The 27,936-nt window shown below is 37.4% G+C and overlaps 1 protein-coding gene across 1 annotated transcript; it reads left to right on the top strand.

The window, feature by feature from the left end:
• The first annotated feature begins 625 nt into the window (after positions 1-625).
• COG2 (component of oligomeric golgi complex 2) lies at positions 626-27,850 on the top strand. The gene is made up of 18 exons (XM_005518554.3): positions 626-744; positions 1,275-1,436; positions 2,160-2,225; positions 3,141-3,221; positions 3,824-3,927; positions 5,136-5,244; positions 6,988-7,167; positions 8,184-8,308; positions 9,614-9,740; positions 13,430-13,569; positions 16,697-16,758; positions 17,988-18,139; positions 19,430-19,630; positions 20,422-20,494; positions 21,600-21,742; positions 22,263-22,402; positions 25,504-25,684; positions 27,247-27,850. The coding sequence occupies exons 1-18, from the start codon at positions 676-678 to the stop codon at positions 27,346-27,348; spliced, it is 2,217 nt and encodes a 738-aa protein (XP_005518611.2). The 5' UTR covers positions 626-675; the 3' UTR covers positions 27,349-27,850.
• The last annotated feature ends 86 nt before the right edge of the window (positions 27,851-27,936 follow it).

Here is a 27,936-nt window from a genome sequence, read left to right as displayed (position 1 = left end):
AGTCTTTGCAGTCAGGGTGGTGAAGCATTGAAACAGATTGCCCAGACAAGCTGTGGGTGTCCCAACCCTGGAAGTGTTCAAGGCTGTGTTGGATGGGACTCTGAGCAACCTGGTCTAGTGGAAGGTGTCCCTGCCCATGGTATGAGTGTTAAAGTTAGATATCTTTAAGGTCCCTTCCAACCTAACCCGTTCAAGGAATTATCCTTCCCAATCCAAATCATTCAAGGACATTGAGGTGCTGGAGCAAGTCCAGAGAAGGGCAGCAAGGCTTGTGAAGGGTATAAAAACGTGTCTTATTGGACCCGGCTGAAGGAGCTGGGTTTGTTTAGTCTAGAGAAGAGATGGCCCAGGGGATACCTCTTTGCTTTCTGCGTGAAAGGAGCTGAGGTGAGGGGGGGATTGGTCTCTTCTATGCTTGCACTGAGAGGACATGGGGAAATGGCCTTAAGCTGAGACAGGAGAGATTCAGGTTACATATTAGAAAAAAATGTTACTGGCGACTCTCGGCCGTGGCCGGCAGGGCCTGGGCGGCCCGGCTCTGAGGGCCGCGCCCCACACGCCGCCCCACGGGACCGGCCGGCAGCGCCGCCCGGAGCCCTCCAGAGGGCGCTGCGGCGGTGCCGCGCTCCGCGGTGCCGCGCTGGCCGCGGGGGCGGTGCGGGCGGCGGGCCCGGCATGGAGGCCAAGATGAACCTGCCGCGGGGCCCCGAGAACCTCTGCTTCGACAAGGACGAGTTCATGAAGGTGCGCGGGCGCCGCCGGGGCTGGAGGGTTGTGGAGGGGCAAGGGGCCTCCCGAGAATGAAGGTGGCGGGCTCCGTGCGGGGAGGGAGCGGCCCGGAGCTTTGGTCGGGATTTTACAGCTCCGCCGCGGCCCTTCGCCCGGCCGGGGGCTGCCAGGAGCGCCGAGGGTGTCACTGACAGGGGCATCCAGGTAGGGCCGGGCTCTGAGACTGACGGGAGCGAGAGGCCTCACTACTTGGAGAGCTTGGAGTAGTTCCCAGTACTGAATTTCGACTCTTGGCTGTTGTTTCGTGGTTTGTTTATTTTTTTAAGTCTCCTGTGTTTTGGAGAGCTGGTCTTAGGATATTCAGTCCCACGGCACTGTGCTTTTCAGCCTAAAACCCAAGAGTTTAACTACTGCGTTAAGAAGCCTTTCGTCCCCTAGAGCTTTAGTTTGGTCAACTCACAGCCATACGGAGTACTTTATTTCGGGTGTGTTCCTTGTGTGCACTATTTACTTACATCCTCCTCTCTTTCCTGTTTCACTTTCAGGCGGATTTTGATGTGGATCATTTTGTGTCAGACTGCAGGAAACGTGTGCAGTTGGAAGAGCTCAGAGAGGATCTGGAGCTCTATTACAAACTCCTTAAAACTGCTATGGTAGAACTCATAAATAAGGACTATGCAGATTTTGTTAATCTCTCAACAAATCTAGTAAGTGTCGCTGCTTGTACTGTGTAGTTCAGGCTTAATGTGGTTCAGTGAGATTTTTATTTTTCATGTGAAAAATATATGGCTTTTATTTTGGCATTTTATTATTTAAGGCATCTTAAACTGAGGTCTCTAATCTTTGCACTGAGACACCATTCCTGTAGTAGTTAACTGCTGTACAGAATTGCTGTTGGCCTGTAGTAAATGTTTGAGATGTATGTATTTTGTCTTGAAAAGCTGATTCGTTAGGGAGTGAGACTCAGGGCAAACTTTGTTTCAAACTGTCAGCACTTTAAAAATTGAAGGAAATAAATTATTAACATAGAATAGCAGTGGTAAAAGTAAGGCTGTTCTGAAGAATTCTTTTAGAAATCTTTAAACTTTTCTGTAGTAAAAGTATCTTAAAAAAACCCCAGCTTTGTGTCTGAAAATTGTGACTGTTCCAATTGTGCAGATTCAAAGACTGATACTTAACATACTTCTGAGAGGAAAAATTTCCATAGGTGGAAATTTTGTTTATCTTTTGGCTTTGTGTGAAAGCAGTCTCATATCTTTATGCCTGTATTTGAGATAGCATACTTTTGCATTGAATTTAAAACTGGAAGTGATAAAGGAAGTTATGTTTTTTCAGTTCTTGTTTAATATCTGTAAAATTATAGGCTTTGTCAGTAATTCACATATGATCTTATTAAGAAAAAATAAATGGGTTTGTGGTAATTTCTTTAGGTTGGCATGGACAAGGCTCTCAATCAGCTTTCAGTACCCTTGGGACAGTTAAGGGAAGAAGTTATGGTATGTTCAAAACAATCACTGTCAACAGCTTGGGAAACTTCGGCTCACTCTCATGTGATGTACAGAATATCTTCTACTCAAGTTAATATTCATTACAATAAATTCTCTTTGAAAATTGATGACTTAGACTGCTAGTAGGAGAAACATTGTGTTTTCAAGCACTTGTATTGCACTAAATTTATGTTTCCTGTAGTGCTTTTCAGCCAAGAGATAAAGAGTTTCTTAAATTTGCAGGTGAATAGACTCTTGCAAGACAAGTCTATGAAGATATCTTGAAACTGTTTTAATATTTGAGTAACTTAAAAGATGGTAGAAAATTCAGATGCCACTGTCCCTTTATGGACTTCCTTTGCTCAGTGTGTGGTTTAAACATAAAATATCACCCTCTTGAAGGTGGATCTTGTTCTGGCTCTTCCACACTGATTTAGTATTTATGGGAAGGGGAAATTTTTTATCATCTTGGCAGCCAGTTCAAAGGGATGCTTGCTGCATAAATGTGTCTTCAAAATATCACACCCTTCATGTCTAACAGAAAACAGGGTCAGCTAGTGTAGGGAAATCCTTACTACATGAAAAATATTATTTAGAAGTGATTTATAACTTGAGTTGCAAGACATAAAAACGTAATGGGTTGATTGCCTGTTTTTAGGCAAAAGTAATTTGTTCTCTCTAAGGTACTAAAAGAATGGTTCTGGTGGAAATAATTATATTTGCAGTGGCAATGCCTAAGGAGCAGGTCCTACATTCTGTTATTTAGTTGTATTTATGGCTTTTTCACTTGATGTACTGTAGCTTTTTTTAGTCCCATAATTTTATTAATCTTTGTCTTAAATTTGGATTAGATTTTTTTTAGATTTTTTTTTTTCAACCCTTAAATGGGAAGCAAGCTTTACATACTGACTGTTTCTTTCACAGAGTCTTAAGTCATGTGTCAGTGAAGGAATTCAAGCAATAGATGACCGGATGACTAAACAAGAAGATATTAGAAGAAAAAAGGTACAACAAATAAATTACTACCTTTAAAAGATCATCCTTAGGATGACTTTGATTTTGTCAGAGAAAGTGAAATTTAGGAAGTTCTAGGCTGTCTAGATGCACACTGTGTAGGATTTTGTACTTGTAAAATATATTGACATTTTGGTTGACAGACTTCATATTTTACAGTGTCTAGTTGATCATAAATCTTTGTTTTACTGTAGTTACACAAAATCTATGTTTGATTTAGTTGGATTTTTTAGTTATAGTTATTCTTGTTTCTGACTGCAGTAGGATATAAACTTACTTCTTATGAATGGAATTGAAGTACAGCTGTTTAATTTTTATGGGCAGGTGATACACTAACATTGTCTTTGTGCTTAACTTTGAAAAGCATCAAGGATAGGAACAGCTGTCCTACATTGTGACAAACGTTTATTTGTGGTGTTTTATGGACTTATGTGAGTAATACTTCAGCTGAGACATGACTCAAGTATTAATATAAAAGGAGAAAACTTAAACCAGAAAAAACCCAAAGAACTAAGAAACCATCTAAAATATTTTCTTTAGGTGATGTCAGTTGGGCTTTGGGTTAGACATGAAAAATTTTTCTTTAATTACAGATGTGTGTCCTGAGACTTATTCATGTTATTCAGTCTGTTGAGAAAATTGAGAAGATTTTACATTCCCAAGGCACTAAAGAATTGTCCTCATTAGAGGGAAACAGGTAAAACATTTATAATGTTCAGTTTTGTTTGTAATTGATGGGACTAACTTAATTTCGTGGTGTTATTGAAGGTGAATTTATGAGCAGTAGGATATACTGGAATGTAACTCTGATGGAATAAATTACTCTAATTTTAGTATTTTATTGGTTTTAGTCTTCTGCAAGCCAGTTATTCACAGAATGTGTAACTCAAGCTCCAGAATTCCAAATTACCTGAGGTGCTTTCGGTAAGCCAGCTCTTTGAAGTTGGTGTGCGGTTTATTTTACTTTGTTTTGTTGGAAGTCACTAATCCTGTCACATCTGAAATACTCTCTACAGTTTATCCCAATGTCATATAAGTGGAACAAAATAGTTTTTCTTGTTTTCTCTGCTTATGTGTAAGTGAAAGGACTGCTGCGAGAATAGGTGAAGGCAGGCAAGGCAAACCTAGTACAAGAAAGGTTTGTGACAAATTCCAGTCAAACCTCTTCCTCTGCCTTTGCAAGATGTCTTTCAGCCAGTTTTAGAACTGATGTACCAGCCATACCTGTGAAAGGCATGACTGGGATGCAAGTACAGTTTAAGCTAGAGGGAAGACACAGTGTGAGAGTGTCTCTTTAGCTCAGTGTGCTGGATCACATGGTAGTGGGGGGTAGGTGTACCAGAAAGTAGGTTGATATCTACCTAGAAGGGACAAAAGCAGATGTTTTCAGTCAGGTGAGGCATTTTGCAGAATTAAGTTTGCAGTTAAGATCATACTTGAACAACTAAAAATTTGGCTCATTATTTGGATTGTGTGGACTTGAGAAAGGTAGGACTGTTTTTCTCTAGAGATAATTGTCATTAGTTTTACTATATGACAGAGTAAGAAAGAAGCCAATATGGGTGAAGGTCACCTGGTGCAGTTTCAGAGCTCTCTTAAGACTGACTTTTCATGTGAGAATAAAACTGCCATCTAGTAAAAAGTGCTTCATACTGCTGAGGCAAGAGCTTATGTTCCTCTCAGCTTCTGCTTCACCCACTTCATGTTAGAGCTGCAAAACAACACTAATCATATAGTGTGCTTCAGATCATTATTGCTTGATTGCAATAATTATACTAGTACCTATCAGAATTCAAAATATTTAAACTACAAAAAATTGAGGGAGAGCTCTATCTGTTACATATGAGAGTGTGTTGGTTTAAAAGGATCTAACTGTGTATTCTCATTTTGTATCACCTCTTCTAGTCCACTTCTAACTGGACAAGTTTTAGAGAGAATTGCCACAGAATTTAATCAACTACAGTTTCATGCAGTACAAAGCAAAGGAATGCCACTTTTAGACAAAGTGAGACCAGTAAGTATTGCATGACACTTGACACTTGCACAGTCAAGCAAAACCAATATAATTGGAAGACAAATGCCTGTTCCCTCAGAGTTTCATTGAATTAATTTATGGAGAAAAAATGGGTTTCATGAGGTCATTTTTATCTGTTGACTAGAACTATTGCTTTATCTGAGGATTTACGCCCTGTTTGCTTACTTACTTAGGATAAATTACTGAGAATAAGAGTAGGAAATACGACAGACATTTTTGTCAGCCTAATGTGTCTTGCAGTTTGTCTGCTTACTGATACTGAGGCCTCATTCTAGCAATTGATGTTGGCTTTGTTAGCTGCAGTGTGCAGACCAGAATATAAATGGAATGTGCCTACACAGTGGCTGGCTTGAATATATTCAAGTTTGTCTTCTCATGAAATAATGCTGGCCATTACTAATCTCCCAGTATGCTGTTTTACCTACTGTAAAAGATTAATTGATATTTTGGTGGGATTTCTTTTTCTTCTTTTTATTCAGTGGGGAGAGGGAATAAATGAAAACTTGTGGTCAAAGAAAGCTGTGAATATGGAGACAGGGTAATGCTTTAAGCTGATTAGCATGAGGGTGTCATTCTTAATGGCTTTTAAGCTAGTGAGGTAGTTCAGAGTTACAGTTTTTCACTTTGTGCCTCTGCCTGTTGGCAATATAAACTTGTTTCTGCACCAGACATCCATGGAATCTTATTGTTACATGGACAGTTCACAAGACTCCTCTGGCCACTGAGTTATCAAACTTGGATAATAGCAGCAATGAGCATGAGCAGCAGAATAGTGTATGCGGTGGGAGAACATTTGTCACATAGCATCCTTAATGGTGTTTGCCAAGACTTCTGTCCTGTACCTGTTGTTGCTAAGGCTCATCAGAATGTAGCTTTCATGACTAGTCATCAGCTGGGTTCCTGACTTTGCATGTTCAGTGCAAATTCTGTGAATCATTTTGGGATGGATGAACACAATGTATCATGTAAAAAGGGAGAGATCTGGCTATATTCATAGTTCAGCTCTGACTACCTTAATGTGTGTTGCTGAACTTCCTTCGAATACAGAGTTGTAGGGACTATCTTGGGCTGGGAGTATATCTGCAAGTAGTGCAGCAATGACTCAATCTAGTAGAAAGGATGCCATGGGAGATCAGGAAAAATGGTTTGCAAAAAGAACATGTTTGGCAAGTGCCAGAAGAAATCTAATTACTTTGGTTTTTGCTAGTATCACTCAGTGTCATTTGTTTGTGGTAATTTGACAAGCAGTGCTGGGTACACACTGTTTAGTGTCTGACAGTGAGGGATAAATGCTACAATTGTTATCCCTGGTCACTTACTGTAAATCTTTTGTTTATTGTTGAATCCTGGTTGAACAAGGAATAATTACTGACTTATTTCCTCAGGATAAAGCAGACCTGACATAAGTTACCGCAGAACTTAAAACATATAGAAGAAAATAACTGCCTTTCACTTTATTGTAATTTATTATATTTATTATATTAATTTATATAATTTATTATATTTATTCGAATAAATTCTGTCTTACATATAATCTTATGTCATCAGTAACTCATTAAGTTTGTGTTAGTGTTTGTTCAACACTGGCAGTTACCAAAACTTTTGTACTTTTCAAGTGAGGATAGAAAGCTAAGTTAGATACTTCTAGATGAATTTACTTCAACAATGATGACAAGGCTTTGATTTTGGCTTTTTATGACTGTATTTTCTTTCTCTTTGTAGCGTATAGCTGGAATAACAGCCATGTTGCAGCAATCTCTGGAGGGGCTGCTCTTGGAAGGCCTTCAAACTTCAAATGTTGACATAATACGGCACTGTCTACGCACTTATGCAACAATTGACAAAACACGAGATGCAGAGGCATTAGTTGGTCAAGTGCTTGTAAAACCTTATGTAGATGAGGTAAAATAATGTAAAAAAATTCCAGTTGTTTACCAGTTGGAAATAAATTGCTTATTTTTCCCGTGAACCTCCAACTTTGTTAGCAGCTTCAAAATATCTTTGTGGAGAGAACAGAACTGAGCCGCAACAAAATGTCAATTTGGTTGTTGTTGCTATTTAAGAAAAAAAGGATGGAGGAATTCTCTTACCTACCTGTTACCAGTTGCAGGTTATATTCAGTTGGGATTCATTTTCTTACCTCCATTTTTCTTGGGCTGAAGAATCAAAAAGCCAAACCTCTCCTGTTTAGGACAGATTTCCATTGGAAGTCTTCTAAGTGCTGTAGCAGCTGCTGCAGTGTGGGATGTGTCACTTTCCCCTTGGTTTTATCAGGGTCTCACCACTTCTCAGGTTTTCACCACTTCTGCACCATTCCACTTGTTTATGTAGCAAGAAGCAAATGTGTTCAGACATGTGGAAGAGTACCAAGAAACAAGCTATTGTTCTTTTCCTACTGTCTTCCTTCTCTTCATGTCAGAGATTATCCCTTTTCACTGAGTGTGAGATACTGTCCAGACAAACTGGTTTGCTTGCTGCATTAAAGGCTTAGCAATGTCACAGAAGATTCTTTGCTTTGGTTTGCCTGTGTTTGGGGTTGGACCAAACACCTCAACATTCAGAAGTTTTTACTTTATTCTGAGTTTGCTTAGCAGTTTGCTTACCAGTTGCCTGTTTAACTTGGCAGATTGCTTCAAGTGACAGTGATGTGGCAGTGGGTTGGGAGGACAGACACAGTGGTTCACATTTAAAAGAAGGGAGTTCCTTCCTTCCTTTTTGGGGGCAATCTTGGCAGTTGAGAGTGCTGCTTGAAAGGAAGTAATAATTCAAGCTGGCAAGTTGTACTTGGAAAATATAATGAAGTAATATACTGACTATTCCAGTATTTGAGGTTATAGTGTTAGGGTTTTGTGAGTCTTGCATTACAGCATATTTTATATTCACTTTTCTGGCAATTAACATTGAGCTGTTCCTGGCAGGTGATGGTGGAGCAGTATGTGCAATCTCACCCTAATGGCCTCCAGGCTATGTACAATAGGCTGTTGGAGTTTGTTCCTCATCATTGCCGTCTCCTGCGTGAAGTAACAGGGGGAGCGATTTCCAGGTAAATATCTTGGGCTTTCTCTCAGCTGCACTGAAGTTACAAGAAGTATTATATGCTTTGAAATCCTTTGCATTATCAGCTTTCATGCACTAATGATTTCTCTGGTCTCTGCTGAAGATTGATAGTCAAGTTTGATTTCTATCTCATGCCTGTGTTTTTCAAAACAAAACAGTGAACAGACTTTCCTGGTGCTGCAGCCCAGACCTTTAGAGGAAGCAAAGACAATCCTGTATTTCAGCAGTAGAAGTGAGTTCTGTGCATAATACAATGTGTCAGGTAACTTGGTTTTCTGAACCCATTAAATATGATTGTACGCTTCATCCAAGGAGAAGAGCGTAATAAAGCTATTAAAATACAAGTTCAGAAGTTATTGAGTTGTTAGTGCACATCAGAAGAGTGGGGATAATCCTCAGAGGTTTGGCTGATTTATTGCATGTACAGAAACTACAGGTTTAATTGATTTGTGCTTCCACTGTGTTCTCAAAAAGTGCTTAATTCCTTATGCAATTAAATTGCCTGTTTTCAAGCTTAAATAATTCAGGTCTACTGAATTGTATCCATTTATTCATCTCTTTGCAGGATGGTTAATATAGTAGGCTGCTGTAATTAGCAGAACTATGGATGTAGCCCCTAGGGACTGCAGAATTACTTTTCTAATTAGTCATCCATTGCTGAGCTTTTTATGACTCCTAAGTTTTACTAACATTCTAATTCTTTTAATCCCTCAGCAAGTTTTAATTGTTCTTCTTAATAATGGAATGTTTCTACTTTGTAATGCGGTATACTATACAATATAAAATCGGAATTGAATGCTTTTATCTCTTCTGCTCTCAATTTTTAAGTTTTCGTAATCAAGGTAGCTTTTAATCTTTTGATCAAACACAATATCATGTATAAATACAGTTTGGAACAATTAGGAAAAAGTTCTTTTAATTGCATTAGTCACACTATTCCTACTTGGTAGGTCTTGGAAGTTTGGAGCTGTTAAAACTTGAATTATACCAATAATAATAGGATTTCTCAGCTGAAATGTACTAATTTTCTAGTACACACTTGCAAAATATATAACTGATAAATTTTTAAAACACTTTGAATGTTATAAAAAATCACTTTGGATTTGATGAGACTTTGGAATCAAATAAGGACTCTTCAAAGGAAGAGCAGTTTAAGGGAATCAGCATAAATACGTAAGAAAATTTCATTGCATTTTGTCTAGTGCCATGCATCTATTTTTTAGTGATTCCTGCCTCCAAATAGAAGCCTGGTGGTAAAATACAACCATGGAATAATTGCAATTTTTTTCAGTGAAAAAGCAGATATTGTTCCTGGATATGATTTCTTAGTGAATTCGGTGTGGCCAGAAATAGTACGTGGTTTGGAAGAGAAATTACCATCACTTTTTAACCCTGGAAACCCAGATGTGTTTCATGAGGTAATTAATTTTCATTTTTTCCCTTTCTAATTTCTGTGACACACATGAGAATTGAAAGAGTGATGTTCTCTAACATTTTACCCCCTGCTGCTTTTGTCTAAATTCATGTTGTTGCATGGCTTGGAAGAGGAGGTTCTCAAACCGCTTGGTTCAGTTTTCATAGGAATTAATTTTCCCCTCAAGTTTGTTAGGAAAGCTCATACAGAAGTTATTGGACACCGTATAGTTAGATGAATTACTGTTGATTTTGGGAGTAGAATTGCAACATTATTGAAGGTGGGAGTGGGTGACTCCAGTGTTCACTCAAGTTTAGAACTTTGGTATAGCAGGAGCTGTCATGTTAATTAAATGCTTGGGTTGCAACTTGTTTTTTACTATGGGAAGATTAAAAAAATTCTTTGTTTCACTTGCTTATTTTAGCTTTTGCTCTCTTGCAGTACAGCAGATTATGTTGTGATTATAAGCACAAATCAACTGAAACCTGAAAATACTTGGCAGCACCATCAGATTTAGACAACAGAGATAGTATTTCTCTGGTATTACAAGCTTATATTAAATAATGAATTTAAAGTACTTGTCATGCTTGTATTTTCTTCATTGGTAGCGCTGCTCTGTCTCTAAAACATCTTTTACTAATGGTGAAATAGATTTCATGGTCTAGTACGAATATTGGCTCTGGCAGTGCTTTAAAGTGTGTTACAAGTAGAAAATAAGAACTTTCTGCTTTTCCTCATGTCCTGTCTACTTGTGTTTAACCATGATTATTGAAAAAATTTGGATTTTTTTCCCCTGGCAATTTGACTTGTGATTAGTGTGAAACATTTTATTTTCAAGATAGAGATGGGAAGCAGTGATAAATTGCCTGAGAGAAGGCATTGTTGGCGTATCAGGACAGATGACTTAAGAAAATGCTGGCTTGCCGGTGGAGGTTTATAAGGCACGTGATTCTTCATGAGTTCCTGCAAAACTGCTTTTGCTAAACACTTAGATATTTTTTCTTGGAATTTAAGATCTCTTTTGCACCGGCAGATTGAATAAGTGAAGGCAGGTAGGGATGACTGAATGTGTTTGCAGTGCTATCTCTGAATAAGAAGCAAATTACATGGATGTTGAGGGAAACTGTGGTAGTGCCATGCAGGTGACACCATAGTGTGTTCCTCCTCCCTCATGAGAATTCTTTGTTTACCATAAAGTTTTAGCCACTCTTCAAGCTTCCACCTTATGCTCTGCATACTGCAGGTTGTCAGCCTTGTTGGGCTTTTGCTGTACTGTGCTGCATGATGTACAGGAGTGTATTTTGTCTTCAGAAAAGCCGTATGTGCTTAAAAGGCCCGTCTTGTGTTACACTGATACTGGCCAACAAAGGCATTGTGTTTATTTAAAAAACACCCAGCAGTCAAAAAAACAACAAACCATAAAAACCCCAACACCTACCCATGACTTCCAGGTAAATCACATAATAAGTACTAAGTACTTTCCAGACTGCTTTTGACTACTTACGTTACTCTGAGTCATTAAAATCATTATAATATTTTACTTAAAAAGCAATATAAAGTTGAAATGCCAAGTGTAAAAATGCTATTATACCTATCTAAAGACTAATAGTTCTGAATTAAGAGGAGGGATAAAGCCCTTTAAAGTTGTTTCTGCACTGACGATGAGCCAAGTAATGCTACACAGATTTTAGACAACAATCTTTCATCTCTGTTTTCTAGGTTGATAGAAATGCAGAAAAGTTTTTTTCTCCATGTTTATTGGCATATGTGTCTATGTATAGGTTTAATGCTGAAAAGTTTGAATATGTAGTATTATCTGTTATGGGGTTTTTAGGTGTAGAGGAGAGAGAAAGGGATTGAAACATTTGTTTTAAATCCTTTAAAAAGCAGACTGGCAATGTTAAGTATGTTAAGTATTTGTGCGAGGTGGTTTTTAAAAATTGTTTCAGGTTGATGTGCCCTTATTTGATTTAGATGTGTACATTTATGGGTATTTGAAAAGAATACTTATTTTATCCCGAAACATTTATTTGAGATTAAGTTTAGATTTCTCTATTTGAAAATTGCTCCATTTTGGTTACCTATTTTACTTCTCTTAAATAGCTGTGCTACAATCCAATCCTAGAAGCTGAAATAGGAACCAATCTTGGAGTTTGTTCCCCCTCCTGGATATAATGTTCTCAATACTGAGATAAATGTCTCTTGAGGTGCCTTCTATTTTGAAAGTCTTTACCGAGTATTTGGTTTATATCTCTGATTTACACTTAGGGTAGCAGAGCATTAACGGTTTGTTTGCCTTTTAACAGTGCTGGGTTTATTATGTAAAAAGGGAGGCCTGAAAGAGAACTAATCTGTCACTCATTCTGGGTCTGACTCCTCCCATACCTTTTACAGGTTCATTGTGTTATAAATACAGGCAGGTTAGGAGAAAAGAAGTTACATAAAAGCTTCTGTGTACATCTTTCAAAATACTATCTTGACAAGAAAGATTGTCCGTAATTATACCTTTAACAGAAAGTTATGAACTTACTGCGATACAAAATACAAAAGCATCCCTGTGGCAGTTCATGTCCTTTGCTCACAGCAAAGTTTTTGAGAGAAGATCCTCTAAGCAGCAATGCAGGGGCTTCTCCTGATAAGGTTTTACTGCTTCACAAGAGGCAAAATCACATCATTCCCGTAGTGTTCTGGATTGTGGATTGAACCCTGACCCTGCAGTGAAGTCAGAAGCACTGAGACATTCATTCAGGCTTATTTCATTAATTAAGTAGGGGATTTATGAGACTATATGATAGGTTTTATGGCTTTTTCCTATTTTTTTAATAGAAGAAACTTGCACAGAAACCAAATTGGTTTTCATTCCATAGAAGTAATTTTAACTGCAGTTGTGTTTTGGTTTTAAATTCATTTATGTAGGTTTTGTGGTATGTTAGCAAGGTCTATTTTGTATGAAATAACTTTTTTTATACTGTTTTACTTCTGGTTTTCACCAAGTGTTTGGCCTTCTGCTTTGTGCATGATTTGATTTATCATTTCATTATTTTCAGTATTCTCATGCTGTTGAGACCAAATCCACAGTGTGTTTGGGGATTAATGTAAAATTTTTTTTTGCTTGCAACCAACTTCATATTATTCATAAACATCTTATTAGAAGTATACACTGGATTAAGTTAGTTTATCTGAAATTGTTTGAAGTTCTTCTGCATATATTTGATCTTTGCGATTTTTAGGGAAACAGATCTAGAAATTCTTATGATACAGGGCCTGTGTAACAAACAAAAATAATTGTGCTTCCATTCTCATGTGTGGTTGGCTATGTGTACTTCTGAGTTTCATTCCTGATTATTTCTCTTTGTTGCATAATTTTTATCTGCTGCACCTGTCTCTGTTAGCACTGTGCAGCATGATCCAGTGATTGAGCTCAGAAATACTCACAAATCTCTGATCAGTTCTGTTTGATCACCGTGTTCGGACAGTTTTATAGAAGTGTCCTGGGCTAGCTTTTGTTACCATAGAGTAACACTTTAGAGTTAGTTTGGTTTTGGTTTTGCTGCAGCCCAGGCTTTTAGCCTTGTGTGATTAGGTGATGAGGGGCAGTGTCAACATGATACAGGAGTTCTGCTGAACGGGTGATGGCCTTCCTTGTTTGCTGGGAGCCTTTGTGTGATCATTATGCTCCTTCTCTTCCTGCAGAAATACACCACCAGTATGGATTTTGTACGGAAATTTGAACGACAGTGTGGCTCCCAGGCCAGTGTGAAACGGTTAAGAGCTCATCCCTCTTACCACAGCTTTAACAATAAATGGAATTTGCCTGTATATTTTCAAATAAGGTTAGCATGCACTTTTTTGTTCACTCTTGCAAAAGCAGAGGTTAGTCACGGCAAGATCATCTGGCTTAAGGTCACACCTCCTCGTTGTTCAAAGTCTCACTTGTCAACAATTCATAGTGGAAATCAAACTAAGAATTCAATTACTAAGTCAAGTAACTTTTATGTAACTTTCACCAATTCAGCAAAAAAACACATAACTACTCTTCAATATGTACTGTCTTGTTACATCAGATTTGATAAGCTACTCATAAGACTTTCAGGAACAGATCTAAATAAGTCCTGAGCTCTTGTTTCAAATTCTTTTTCTCCAGTGTCCCTGAAACTAAGCTGTATGTTGAAAGATGCTACTTGTGCAAATCTGGGGGAATGCTTACTGTTAGGGAAGAAATGTTTTTTCTTAGACATAGGGAACTAAAAGACTTAAGAACTTTAAGCTTTTCCAGATCTAGCTATGTCTCTGAAGTTCTTTTTGTCTCACTCTTTAAAGTGCTGGGTTTTGTAGCATTGCTTTCCCAAAGATTGTCCTCCTATTCCCTATTCCTGAGGAGCTATGTAATAACTTCTAGGTTATTTTACTAGCAGGTCTGATGTATCTGTAATATTTCCTTTTACAGACCATGCATCTAGAAAAGAACAGAGAGACCCAAAAAAGCCTTGTTTTAATTCTAGTAATGTTAGAATTTTAATGAACAAAGTAGAATGTAGAACTGTATTTTTAGAAAGTGTAGTCTAGAGGTGTGAATGTAGGGCTGGAGGGCAGCCTTCCAGGCAAGGAACCCTTGGTGAGGTCTGCTATGACCCAAGTGTGCCATGTGTAATCTCTCTTGGTCCAAAGCCTTCTGAGTGCCTCTTAAAAAAAAATAAAAAAGTGTAATTTCCAAAAGATGGGGAAGAGAAATTGATGTTTATTTTTAACCTAAATCACTTTAGTGGTCTTTTTTATTGCACAATTATGTAATTGGCAATAACACTACCACAGTCACATTTATACAGTTTCTTTAATCCAGGGTGAATCTACATTTGTGCCAAAAAATTCCATCCAGGAATTTTAGGAGTCGCAGAGTTAATATAAGTGACAAGAGCTTGGGGCTGAGAGCTGGGCCTTAGTGTTTTGGTGGTTCATGGTGTTTTGTCAAACAGTAGTTACAGCATCTGATACCCTGGTTTGGTTTTTTGCTTGAACATCTGTTCCTGCAGTTTTGTAGGGAACTGATAAGGATCTGTTACTCGGGACAAAAAAAAGACTGATGTTCAATTCCAGTCAGTTTTCCCAAACCACTTAACTGTACAAATATTCATGCTGGCCCAAGGGAAGGGGCAAGAGTATTGACTACATAGTGGTGCACAGACTAAAAGTGTCTGTGGAACTGCAGCCATTATGAACCTTTTAACAGATATGTATCATTAATAGTTCTCTATGTCTGCCCTTTTTGCCCTTCAAATGCAACTTTTCTAGTAGGAGACCAATTGATCAAACTTTGATAATCTTGCTCGTAAAATTGAAATGGAGCTTCAGGATATTATTTCTCTTCAAAAATGTTTCCCATTAGGTATTCTGAGCTCTGATTGATTAAAACACTTTCAAAAAATCATTTTCCTTTAATCCAAGGTTGCTGTAAGTCTAGATAGTGTACTATTTTGAGAAATGTTTGGATAACAGCAGCTGATTCATCTTCAACTGTATTACTCCTTTATGTTGGAATAATCTGCTAACTTTGGAAGTGCCCGTGAATTCTTTAGTGCACGGTTGTGAAAATAATGCAGCATATTAATTATATCTATCAGGGAAGCTTTCTCTTGATGTGTGTTAATATCCTTTAAGTCATTCAAGATATTTATTGAGCTGTTATGTCACACTTTGGCATTATAGTTTATGGTTTATAGTTAAAGTTGTTTGGTTTTTTCTTTTTTCAGTTACAGAAATTCCCCAGAAAAGTCAGCCATTGCTAAAGCCTTTAGAAATGATCCTTTGAAGAACAGATGGAGATGTTCAGGCATTTCTTCTGTAGCAGTGCTGGCACAAACAGCACCAGTTACTCTTTCTGGTGTTACGGTCTTTCAGTTATGTCAGTACAGCTGATGGTGGAACTGTAATGAAACACACAGTGGGGAAATTATTTTCTATGTAAGAAATACTCAGCAAAAATTACAGCATTGTTAAAAACCTTATTCTATTCTTTAATCCTTTTCACCATGAGACTGAAAGACACTGCTCTGTTGATGGAAGCAGTGCATAGGCAGAACTAAGGTTTTGAAGCCATTTCACAAACAGGTTTATTTGCTAAACATTCATCTTAGTCCATTAGGAGTTTGAACAAGAAAAGCTAGGTGGGCCCCTGTCCTGATCTCAAAATGATAATTAAGATAATTTAAAGAAACCCTACAGGTTTGTAGTTAGTAAGTTTGATAAAAAGACTTACAGAGTTACTATGATGCGCATAAAAGCAAAAAAGAGGAAATTGGCGACAACAGAACTTCCTCCAGGGAAGCTTAAAATGATTCAAGTATGGAAAAGTATCAGACATTTTAATAACATTTGCTGTTATACCTAAAGAAGTTTGGAGGTGTCATTTTGATTTTTTTTTTTCTTTTAATTTTTTAAAAAATTGTATTTTTAAAAGGGGAATTTAAAAAAAACAGGTGTCCTTGAGAAACTATTGATTTTTATTAGGTACAGAATTGTTTGCAGAACTTAATGCTACTTCTCATTAACAAACATGTAGAAAGCTGGAGCTCTGGTATCACCTGACATATCTGAAGGTTAAAGAAAGCATGTGTCAATTTGTTTGCTTTTAGTTTAAAAGCAGTAACAAAACAAAAAAAGCTTCTCTCCTCAAAAAGCTGAGGATTTGTCACTCTGTGAGCTATCTTTTTGATAATGTTTGCAACAGTGACTTTGATAATATCCCAAAGTATAAGTTTTGTATATGCCTGTAAAATGTCAAAGAGTCTCTTCCCAGTGTTTGAATGCTGGTGTTAGGTTGGGCAAAAATAACCCCAGGTTTAAAATCTGTGTATGTCTAATGATATCACATTGAAATAACACTAAAGTAAACACTGAAAAATGTTTAGGCATCAATTTAAGCAACTGTTGAATTGTGATATTCAAAATTTTTCTTTCTCTCAGATTCAGAGAAATAGCAGGGGCCTTAGAGGAAGCACTTTCAGAGACACTAGAGGAGGCACCAGGTAAACTTGTATTGCAAAAAATATTTATTGTAAAGGAACCAGTTGTATAAGTATGTCTCTTGAGTATTTAGTAACATGCATCCCGTGGTTCACATGAGCTTCCCGATTTCTCATTAACTGATCAAACAGTACAAAACATTGTTATAGAGATGGCAATGTAAGAATTATTTTCAGTGATCACTTTGCTTTCTAGAAACCTCTTCTTTAGCAGCTGCCATTAACATACTTATGGAACCATCCCCTCAGTGCAAGAAGGAGCTGTTAGCATTTAACATCCTCAAAGTGACAAGCAAAATGCTGTGCTGTGTTATTGGGGCATATTTTTCTTAATTGTTGTAGTATTGTGTAGAGGTGGAAATGGCTCTCTGTTGGCAGCATTTAGACTTGCTGTCATTCATAGTGTTGGTGTCTGCTCCAAAAACATACATTGATTTATGAGGAGATGAGGAGGTATGCACAGGGAGAGTAAGAGTGGAAGGGTATAACATGATACATGCATTAGAAGCATATTGTAATCAGAAGAACTAATTTCAGCTAACAGAGTAAATACTTGTGAGGAAGGCAGCTATGAGCCACCTAAATGTGTGTGTGTATCCACACATGCCCTCTGAAGCAAACCAGGAGAAAAAAATCCTAATGGAGACAAAATGTATAAATCTTACCACTTCAAGGCATAGGCTTGGAACTTGCAGACACATTCCTTATCTTTCTAGTTGTATTCTCTAAAATGTTACTGTGTAAACGCCTTTTAAAGTATTTTGTTTAAATATGGATATTTGTACAGTGCTTTAAATAAATATTTATAGCAAATATCTCATGTAACTGGGAGAAGAGCGATAGTTTAGTGCTAAGGGAGTATTATGTTATGGCTGGCAGGCATATCTAATGTAACTTCTCCAAAAGACTGCCAAAATTTATTTTGGAAATGTTATTTCCTGAAGTGGATTATTTGGTCAAGCTGTTTCTGCCTTTTTTGCAGGCAAATTCTCATTTATTGCTTTTGCCTGCACAGCTACAGCAAGACTTTAGTGGAATTTGAAATCTAAAGCATTGAGGAGATTGTATTTTAAGAGTTTATTTCAGGCAATGCTTAATACATTTTCTATCTTATGATCGTATCTTTTAGTAAGACTTTGCTTTTCTAAATTTTGGGTAGTACAATTACACTGATGTTACATCTTTTAAAAACATGCTTAGGAACTTGACCTTTGTTGCCTAATAATTTCTAGGTGGGAGCTCCTTCTGTCTCTTGGCCACTCACATGGTCTGGACGAGTCTTGTGAAGTGCTGGTCAGATCAGATGTTTTTACCACTTCTAGCGCACCGCCTGTGGAAACTCAGCCTGCAGATCTTGGCACGCTACTCTGTGTTCATCAGTGAGGTGAGAGAGCAGCCTGCTTTGAGGGGCTGGTGATGGAGAATGTCCATCAAAAAGAGACTTTCTGAAGTAAAGTATGTGACCTCTTTTTAAGAGTTCTTTTTGGTGAAGTTAATGGTTTTTAACCTTCAAGCAGTTCATGAGTTTGGCTTATAAAAAGTATCACTGCAAAATACGTGATTAATCACAAATATTAGTACTATTGCAGTGCTGCTGTCTGGTGGTTGCCAAAGCTGTACTTCATGCTGCTTAATGCTGCCTCTGCCACTGAAACAAGACAAAATCTTAGTTTTCTTCTGTTTCCATGTTGTTGATAGAGGGAATGAAGTTGTGAAACAGAGCCAGATGAAAAATAACCCTGCAATAAGAAGGAGTAATATAATCTCGATCAGTTGTTTAGTACTGAAGATGCAAAACTGAAATTTCCTGGGCAGCTGACTCAGCATCAATGATTACTGCTTCTGAGCAGAGAAACTGTGCTTTGCTCTTGTTCTGCCTGGTCCCAGCCATACAAGTGAGCCCCTGTTTCTTGTGCTATAGAGAGATAGTGCAATAGAATAATTGGGATTTGAAGAGATTCCTGGAAATCATTTGGTCCCAATCCCTACTCAAAGTAGGACCAGCTTAGATGAGGTTCTGCAGAGCCTCCTAAGTTGGATTTTGAGTGTATCCAAACATGGTCATTGCACTCTCTCCTGGGAGCCCTGATCCAGTGACTGATTGCATTTTCCTCCTGTTTGATCAGAGTTTCTCTTGCTACAGTAGATATCCATTGCCTATTACTCTGTCACTGTGCCTCAAGGAAAAATCTGACTCTGTCTTCTCTATACATGCCCCTTTGGTAGTTGAAAACAGCAGTAAGATCTCCATTTATAATTTCTTTTGTGACTCAGTGACTTAATTCTCTCAGCTAAATTAGCTCATGGGAAGCACTGATAAGTACCAGAGTTAAAAAAGAGTAGTCAGGGGAAACACTTGCCTGACAGCACTTGCCACCTGACAACAGAGAGCTTGAGGAGGTGGGAGAAAGGAGTTGTTTGACAGCAGGACAGGACTGCTCTCTAATAACCTTAGTTAGACAAATTTGTTCTAAAAAGTCCAACTTTGTAGCACACTCAAATTTCTTTAAAATTTACTTTTTTACATAATTTAGTAATGGTATTTGGTGATACCCTTTGAAAGTGTGGCATTCTAATGCTGAAGTCTTACAAATCCTTTATATATTGTTTCAGTTTATCCAATTTTATCTGCCTTCACTATCACTAGGGTTCACACTTCAATTTGATGTTTCAGGTTTCTGTAAGGCCCATTTCCAGTGAGAATACAAAGGAAAGCAAAAAACCTGTGCCAGTTGGTAGAAAGGAATCCTCTTTAAGCCTCAACCCCAGTGAGGACCAAGGGAATGGATCTTCTACAGAAAGTCTGCCATTGTCTTCTGTATCTAGTACTCAGCTGATATATGTTGCTGCAGATCTGGACAAACTCCAGGATCGGGTTTGTGCTTTTGGCTTTATTTAGAAAGAATCTTCATCAATGTTTTTGGCATCTTGTAAAGGCATTAAACTGTATAAAATAATGTACCATAATTTTTTTTTAACCTTAAATGCTAAAACTTGGGGTGTCTGATACCTGAAATACATGGCCTACTCTGGGCTTATTTGGAATGTCAGATTATGGACAAACCAGTTCAGGTATTTAAATTCTTTCTATCAGTAGTTGCTGGACTTAACTCCTAAAAATAATACCTTTTTACAATTTTTTGCTGTGAATCTGCCAATCTTACCTTTTCTAGTTAAGTCCCCGTTGCAGCTTGGAGGGTGGTACAACATTCAGCTTTAATGTTATCTTCTCTTTTAAGTGTTTGCTGGTTTTAGTCTTGGAGGTTGGAAAAGGTTTTATCATTATGATCATACTTGATTAACAATCCAGAATCTTTAGTAGAGATGTATGGTGTTAATTGTCTCCCAGTAGGGGTGATTCCTGTGTATTTATTTTCAGAAAGGCTGAATTTTCTGTATTATGTGAAGTTGTAAATTGCAGGTGGATTTTGTTAATTCTCAATTACTTCCTCTGAGTACAATAGTAAGGTAGAGGATTTAGTGTGTAAGCCTAAATTCCTGTGTGTATTGTGAACTTCTAGTATTGATTGTGCAGAAATGCAGTAAAACCATAGAAACTGAGTGTGTCTTTTGATGCACTTCAAACTTACAGGATGTAGCAAAAGTAATTAAAATGTTTATAACATGACTGTATCCTTCTCAGTTTTGGGTTGTATTTTTTTTCAGATTCCTGACATCTTAGACATGATTAAACCAAAGCTTGAAATGGTTGGCTTCAAGAATATATCTTGCATTGCAGGTAAAGCTGAGAGGCTCTTTCCCTTTTCTCCCAAATCCCTTCTGCCAAAGGAAAGAAAATCAACTTTTACAGTGTCATTATTTAAGATGAAAATACTTAATGAAACTTGCCTTCTGTTTAAATTGTTGAATAGAAACAATCTTGAACAGACCTATTGAGTCTGGAAAATGCTTAACGATTAAAATTGAGTGAGTCTAAAGTGCTTTAAGGATTTTTCTCCAGAAAGTGAGGAATTTATCCTAGAATATTCATATCATTAAACTTTTGAAAGAACTGGGGAAGAAAACATAAGGAGAGGCTTTCTATTATCCAGTTGAAACTAAGATGTTTTTCTAAATTGACTGTTCTCTCTCAGGCCTGATGAGTCACGTGAGGCAGGGGTTATCAAAGTATCATAGTTAAATACCTTAACTTCAGAGGGTAGAAGCAATTCAGAATTTTAGCCTCCTTTTTTGTTTCCGGGTTTTTGGTTTGGATTGGTTTGGTTTTTTGGGTTTGTCTCTGGTTCATTTGTTTGGTTTTTTACTTGATCATTCTTTATGTGAAATACAGAGTTTGATTTTAATTTAATAATTAAAGCTAGGCATGTAGCTGCGTGAGTGAACTAGTCCCTGTCTGCAAGTATAGCCAGAAGTTCTGCATCATGAATTCCACTGAAATCTCTAAATCAGAACTACTGGTAGATGTCCAAGTCTCTTAGAGATGTAGGAGCCTGTGCACATCCCCTGCTCAGTAGATGGTCTGTTGCCAATCATGGCTTTGAGTTGAACATATTCCAGTCATTCCATAGGGAGTTTAGAGAGAATTTCACATAGTTTCTTTGGAAGGTCAGAGCAGTCCAAGCCCTTGCTTCATTGGTAATACTGGAAAAACTTTGAACCTGGAGAATGTTGCTTTACTCCACTTGTCTGGCTGAGGAATGGTTGGTGTTACTGTCAGTGTTTTATAAATGGCTGGTGTGTATTTATTTGGTAAGCATGTCCTGTACATGACACCAGACAGTGAGTGGGATTAGGAGGATAAGGGGATTCACAAAATTCACATAATTTGTGTTGTGATTGGGCAGGGTAGCTCAGTTTAAACTTCAGCATTTTTACTTTAATAGGAGCCTTGGAAGATTCAAAGACTTCTCTGTCAGCCTGTGTGCCTACTTTGAATAACAGGATTATCCAGGATCTCAGTGAGTCCTCCTTTGCATACCTGAAGAGCGCACTGGAAGTTCCAAGGTTATATAGGAGAACCAACAAGGTCAGTGCTGCCTGCAAATGAAAAAATAAATCTCAGAAGGGCCTATGCTGAGGCTGTTACCAGTTCTTCAGGCATGTCCATATCTGCTTAACAGAGCCCATGACAATGTCTTCAATCTAGTGAAATGCAACACAAAGCTGTAGGTATTTTAACAAAGCTGTAATAGTCTGCTCAGCTTTCTCTGGAATCAGCATGAGCTGATCCAGAGAAATGCATGAGCATTCAGGATCATACCCTGGTAATAGTGATGGCTGGCACATGCATCTCTGAAAAAGCTTTGGGCATTTTGAACCTTATTCTATATTATATCATGTTGTATAACTCTACTGAATAACTTTGTGATGGTGTCTTTCCTGTGTACAATGATCTCTTCATTGACTTGTCTTAAATGGTTTATGTATCTCTTTGCTTAGGTACAGGCTTAGCATTTTTTTATATAAGCTAGAATTGGGCGTTGGTACTTTCAGTAAGTAAATGACTGGTTCCTTCTTCCCCGACTTGTTTCCCTGTCATCTACCAGGAGGTGCCAACTAAAGCTTCACCTTATGTTGACAGTGCTCTTAAGCCCTTCCACCGACTGCAGAATGACTACAGAGATGCCTTGAAGCAGCCCATGATTCATCAGTGGTTGGCAGGTGCCCTCTCTGAAAGCACACAGAAGTAAGAGAACCATACAGAACATTGTTTGCCTTAGTTAAAAACTCCAATGTCCATTTAATGGGCACAGGAAAAAAACAAAACACTATGAATTAACACAACTGTAAAGAAAACCAAAATGCAGCACTCTTTAGGTGGGATATATTTCCTTGGGTTTACTCTGGTGTTGCATATTCGGCAGATGAAAAGCTGGGCAAGGAATCCAAAGACCTGGCTCCTGCCCAGATCTTGCAAACCATGACATTGTGGATAGGGCATTTGAAAAATTGCTTAGTTCAGTTCAGTGAACTGAGGATGTGCACTTTGTTTCAGAACTGATGTAAGACCTTAAACTTGTGTAACTTTCAATGAACAGTGGTTGAATTTTCAAGAACTTGAGTTCTACTGTTCTTTGACATTTTTAATGTATGTAATGATTATCCAACTTTTTAGTGGTTTAAAAAAAAAGCTTTGGGCCTTTTAAACTGCTGAAGAGCTAATTTTTCACAGTTTTAATAAGGCTGTCATAAAGCAATACTTTCTTTAGCAGATCTTCTCTTTCCTAGTTAGCATCTTGAGGACTTTTGACCATGAGTAATCATATGCATTGGGTTCCTTAATGGATTTTTTTCCATTTCTCTAGCAGTATTTTAAATTCTTACTGCTGAATTTTAAATTCTTTCTGAGCACGGATGTTGCGTTCTGTGAGTTCTGCCAGTTAAAGCATGTAACATGAGACAGCAATACTTGCTTTTGTTTGAAAGTTCTGCCAGAAAATTTCACGGGTACTCCCTACTTTTTACATTGTGGATAATTTACTCTTTGTGGTAGCTATATTTTTTTATATCTCTAACCTTGCCTAAAACTGAAGAGTCACCTTAGCCTATTTTGATGGATTTTTTTTTCCTTTTCCCATCTTTTTTCCATCCAAGTAGTTTTGCTTTGTTGGTTTTCTTTGACCTATCTGATCATAGATGATAATACCAGAAGAATCTATGCAGGTTAAAGTATAACGTGTTCTTTCTGTCTGTCCTTAAATGGTTTTTCCTAATAAATTTCTATATATTGTCTGTTGGCTGCTGCTGAGCTTAGATTGATTTTTTTTTTTTCCTGAGATTTAACCACATAGTAATACTGAGGTTTTAAACCATAGTCAGAACATGAGTTCTTTCTTGCCCTTTACCTCCTTATGCCTCCCTACTCTTACTCTTCTGGTACCTTTCAGAATATACTTAAAATTGTAAGACAGTTCTACACCTTCACCAACTATTCTTAAAGTTTTTCTTACGTATTTTGGACAGGGCTAAGCTTAGGTTGGTCTTGACTGCATTGGTCATCTTCATTTTGCACAAAACCTCTTTTTTCAAGCTTTGTGTCTCTTAACCAGTTTTTAGTGCATAGAAAAAAAGCTTGTTGTTAACCCACAGCATTTGGTAAGTAACATTGCTGAAGAACTGCAAAGATTCCTGGAATCTCATGCCACTCAAGGTTATTGAGTTAAAATATCTTAGGGTGAATTCTTGTCTGTCTCTCTATGTCTTTGTGCCTGATTAGTCTTGCTTTTAAAGCTTCAGTAAATCTGGTTACACCATGCAAAGTAGCTGTTATGTAGTTCCTTGGACTCAACCAGAGTTTTTTTGCCGCCCCAAAAAGCAGTTCTTCGCTTTCCAAAACTGAATTAAGTTCTAGGTTAAACACGGTGGCAGTGGTTAAACACCAGTAAGACTGGCAGGTTCATTTCTTAATTTGTTAGAATTTTCTGTCAAGTTCTATTTTTGTGGTTTGTTGCTACTATTTTCATGATTTTGTTTTAAAATGTCCTCACTGACAAGAGACAAGTCAAAGAAACTGAACTTCTTAAATGGAGGAATATTGTAGTTTCTTTATTGAGAATACAGACGCATATAATTAATTTCTTGCTGTGATAATAGATTCTTGCATCCAAATGAAAAAAAAAAACAGAAAACAGCATAAACTAGTTTAAAATCACTTTGCTTAAATGGCAGAAGGATTTGGGAGTACAACAGAAATAGGAATTAATCACAAGTGAGTGGGACTAGGAAATACCAAGATATGAAAAGAGGATATGACTGACTTTTACTGGAATACTTTTTCTTTTCATAGAGTGGTATCGTGAAACAAGTTTCTATGGCACTGGCAAGCACTTTTTCTTTAACCATCCTTTTCCAATTACCCTTTAAAAAATCTTGTCTGCTTTCTGTTGCCTCCTTGTTTAAAAGTATTCATCAGGAAGATTCTTTCAACTCTTTTAATTCTTAGAATAATAGTTTTCATAGAGAGGCTCTTTGAAAGTTAGATATTTTAGCAAATTGCAGAACAGTGCTCAATCTGGTCACATCTCTCATGGATCTTTAAATTTCCCACTGTTCTGTTTTCTTAACTCACTGTCCTGGGCACAGGACAAATTAACAATCTGTTAATTTGTATGATATGCTGCTCCGACTTCTTCAGTCCATAAGTCTTTTTGAACTTCTGTTGACTAGTTGATGTGTGTACTTTGTTTGATTCTATGTTTTCTTTAATGTGGATCCCACTCTGTGGGCAGTGGTGTTTGATTTTATCTCTACCATTTCTAAATTAGGGTTAGGGTTCTTCTGACTTTTCCTGCCAGCTTCCTGAGACTCCTGTTTAAATCAGTTTCTTCATTTTGGAAATAGGCATTTCTGACTGGTGTGCACATGTGTGCTTGAATATACAATTTTATAACTTGCCTAAAAATACGTGGGTGGTCTATCAGGCTGTTATTCCTGTCCTGTTTGTAAAAGCAGTTTTGCTCAATATTCTATTGATTGTATAGAGGGGCTGATCTTGACTGTTTAAAATGGAGCAGTTGCATTCCTTGGTCACTGCTGAATACAAACGTCTTGAAAAGTCAAAAATGTTGTGACAAGGAGTCTTCAAGACTGAATAGTAATCTTCAGATTGACCTCTGGAACTAATAATGGAAATACTGATTAATTAATAATGTTAATAAGTAGCTCCTTTGCAAAGGAAGCCATTCCTTCTGTTATTGTTCAGCAGGGCCAGTGGTGTACTTCTGTGTATGAAGTAGACTCTTCAGTAAAGTGGGTTTTTTTCTTTCTCATTAACCTTCCTTAATTCAGGTATTATGAAACTGTATCAGATGTGCTCAGTTCTGTTAAGAAAATGGAAGAGAGTCTGAAAAGGTTGAAGCAAGCCAGAAGAACTGCAGCTTCAAACCCTGTTGGTACAAATGGCGGCATGAGTGATGACAACAAAATCCGACTGCAGCTGGCTCTAGATGTTGAGTATTTTGGAGAGCAAGTAAGTTATGAGAAACAGGTTTTTTATTATTATTAATAGATCTGTAAGGGAGATGAAAAAGGAAAGGGAACCTTGACTCAGCTTTTGGTCTTGAAAGCTATGTAGGTATGGGTTTGGGATTTGGATTTTTACTTTGTGTTTTCACATTTGCGTAAAGGAGATGATTTCAGACCTTGGTGATTATAGATACCACTTTAGCAATGCATTCTTTCCTGAGCTTCCTTACACAAATGCAGAGCTTGTATTTCTTACTGCTCAAAATTCAAGTACTGCTCAGTGCTTGGAAGCATTAAGAAGAAGCCCTGTGTTTACAGATGAGAGGGCAGGGACCTGACTTAGGTCTGATAGAAACTTCTTTATGGCTCTTCTTTTGCTCACCTTCTGTTGGGGTGTTCCTAGCCTTGATGTTCTCTGTGGTCAGGGTCTGTTCCCAAGAGCTTTGAAGATGTCAGCTTGATTTGTTGTGCTGCACAACTGTAAGTGCTTTTCAGTGCCAAAGATGAAATTTTAATAGCAAAACATAGAAGAAATTACTCCAGGAAATGTATGCAGTAGTTACATTAAATTGTATAAACATAACCATTTTGTACACCTTTATTTCTAAAAGTCATATCTAAGTATAAACAAACTTTGAACTAAGAGTCCATATCATTAGTTGCCAAGGAGTTGTCATTGACCTTGTTTATTAGCAGATGCTGTTGATGCATTGTAGCAGGTAGATTAAGTAGGCTTGTGTGTGACCAGATGCTTTTCTCAAATATGAGACTAATCACAATTGGGTGGAACTGTGGAAATCTCACTAAAAAAAACTATTGTCAGTTTTTGCCTGGGGTTGATCTTTTGTTGTTCTTTTCCATCATTGCAACGTGAATTTAAGCTGAACTGGGACAGATTATTCATAATCATTTGGGAAATGTTTTGGTACATGTGACTGTTAAAAAGAGTTCCAGCAGCAAACACCTTTTCAGAATCACTTCATTATGGTTTTAGTTAGATCCAGATTTTTCTGCTTCACTGCACTCTTAGTTTTTTCATGGCTGTATTTTTCTTATTGTCAGAGCAATAGATTTCCTGGCTAAGAAATTACTTGCAGCAACCTCTGTAATTGTAGAGTTGTTTTTGTTTCCCAGGAAGTTCAAGGCTAGAACCATAGGCTCTTGCAGCCTATTGAAATGCTTTCACTGTCATGCTGTTGGCTCTTCTTGGATGTATTCACGTTTATCTTTTAAGTATTGCCCAGAAACTTCATTTGGAGTTGGAAAAAAAAGAATCAGTTGAAATCAAGGCATTAAAACCAACTACAGAAAACTTCCAGCTGGCTTTAGTTACAAGTTGCCTAGAAGATGGTGAAATATTTCCCTGAAAGACACTTCTGTAACTGGAGAGACTTAACTGAGCAAAGTTGGATGCAAATTTTTTATAGTTTGCAGTATATGCAGTTGTGCTTTTTGCCACATGTCAGTGCAGGACAAAACATAGGCTTCACTAAATGTCTTAAATAAAATAATTGGTGGGTTTTTAATGTTTTAAAGAAAATTAATGGGTTTTCTGTATCTTTTTAGATACGAAAGATGGGACTGGAAACAAGCAGCATAAAAAGCTTTTCAGCCCTTGCAGAGCTGGTTCTGACTGCCAAGGATCAGGCTACAGTGGAACCATCCTAGATATGTTTGAAAGCATGTGATTGAAGATGAACAATGTTCCTGAAAGAAAGAGAATTTAACTCTTCTTTGTTTTACCAAATAAATAGCAACGAAGTGCTTCCTAAAGTATCTTGAGCAGCAAATCAGTATATCTTCTGCCTTGATAAATTTGCTTCACCAAAAGACTGAGCATTTATCAGTTATCCATTATATGGAAAGCAATCAAAGTTCTAAACTTTCTACTATAGAATAGAAGTAGAATAAGATGTTTTTCTTATTTTTGTTGTACAACTTGAAATGTACAAGAACAAAGTTCTATGTTGAAAGTAATATGTAATAAATTGTCTTCCTAACTTTTGATGTCCAGATATGTTTTTGAATAAAATGGATTGATTGATGGCTGTGTACAACCTGCTCCAGAGGCAAAGTGAGGTTCTTGTTAACAGAACCCTTGCTTAGAGTGAAATGACACTGAGTGACCAGAGTTTATGTATGTATCTATATATATATATATATAGAGCTATATCTGTATACATAATGTCAGGTTTATTTTAGAGCACTTTGGTTGCAATGGAAGAAGGGTATGTAGCTGTTTTGGTTATTGTCTAT

This window comes from Pseudopodoces humilis, chromosome 3 (assembly GCF_049639895.1).
Source record: "Pseudopodoces humilis isolate 2021_Gansu_Grassland_sample_001 chromosome 3, ASM4963989v1, whole genome shotgun sequence".
NCBI lineage: Eukaryota > Metazoa > Chordata > Aves > Passeriformes > Paridae > Pseudopodoces > Pseudopodoces humilis.
The sequence above is the reverse complement of the archived record's forward strand: the minus strand, read 5'-3'. Positions and strand labels throughout refer to the sequence as shown.

Bases quoted from the DNA above. Each gene is read 5' to 3' on its own strand.
- COG2 (XM_005518554.3), top strand. From the start codon at position 676: ATGGAGGCCAAGATGAACCTGCCGCGGGGCCCCGAGAACCTCTGCTTC. The intron at 20,495-21,599 runs GTAAAGCTGAGA...TTACTTTAATAG, and splicing joins GAATATATCTTGCATTGCAG to GAGCCTTGGAAGATTCAAAG. The intron at 21,743-22,262 runs GTCAGTGCTGCC...GTCATCTACCAG, and splicing joins TATATAGGAGAACCAACAAG to GAGGTGCCAACTAAAGCTTC.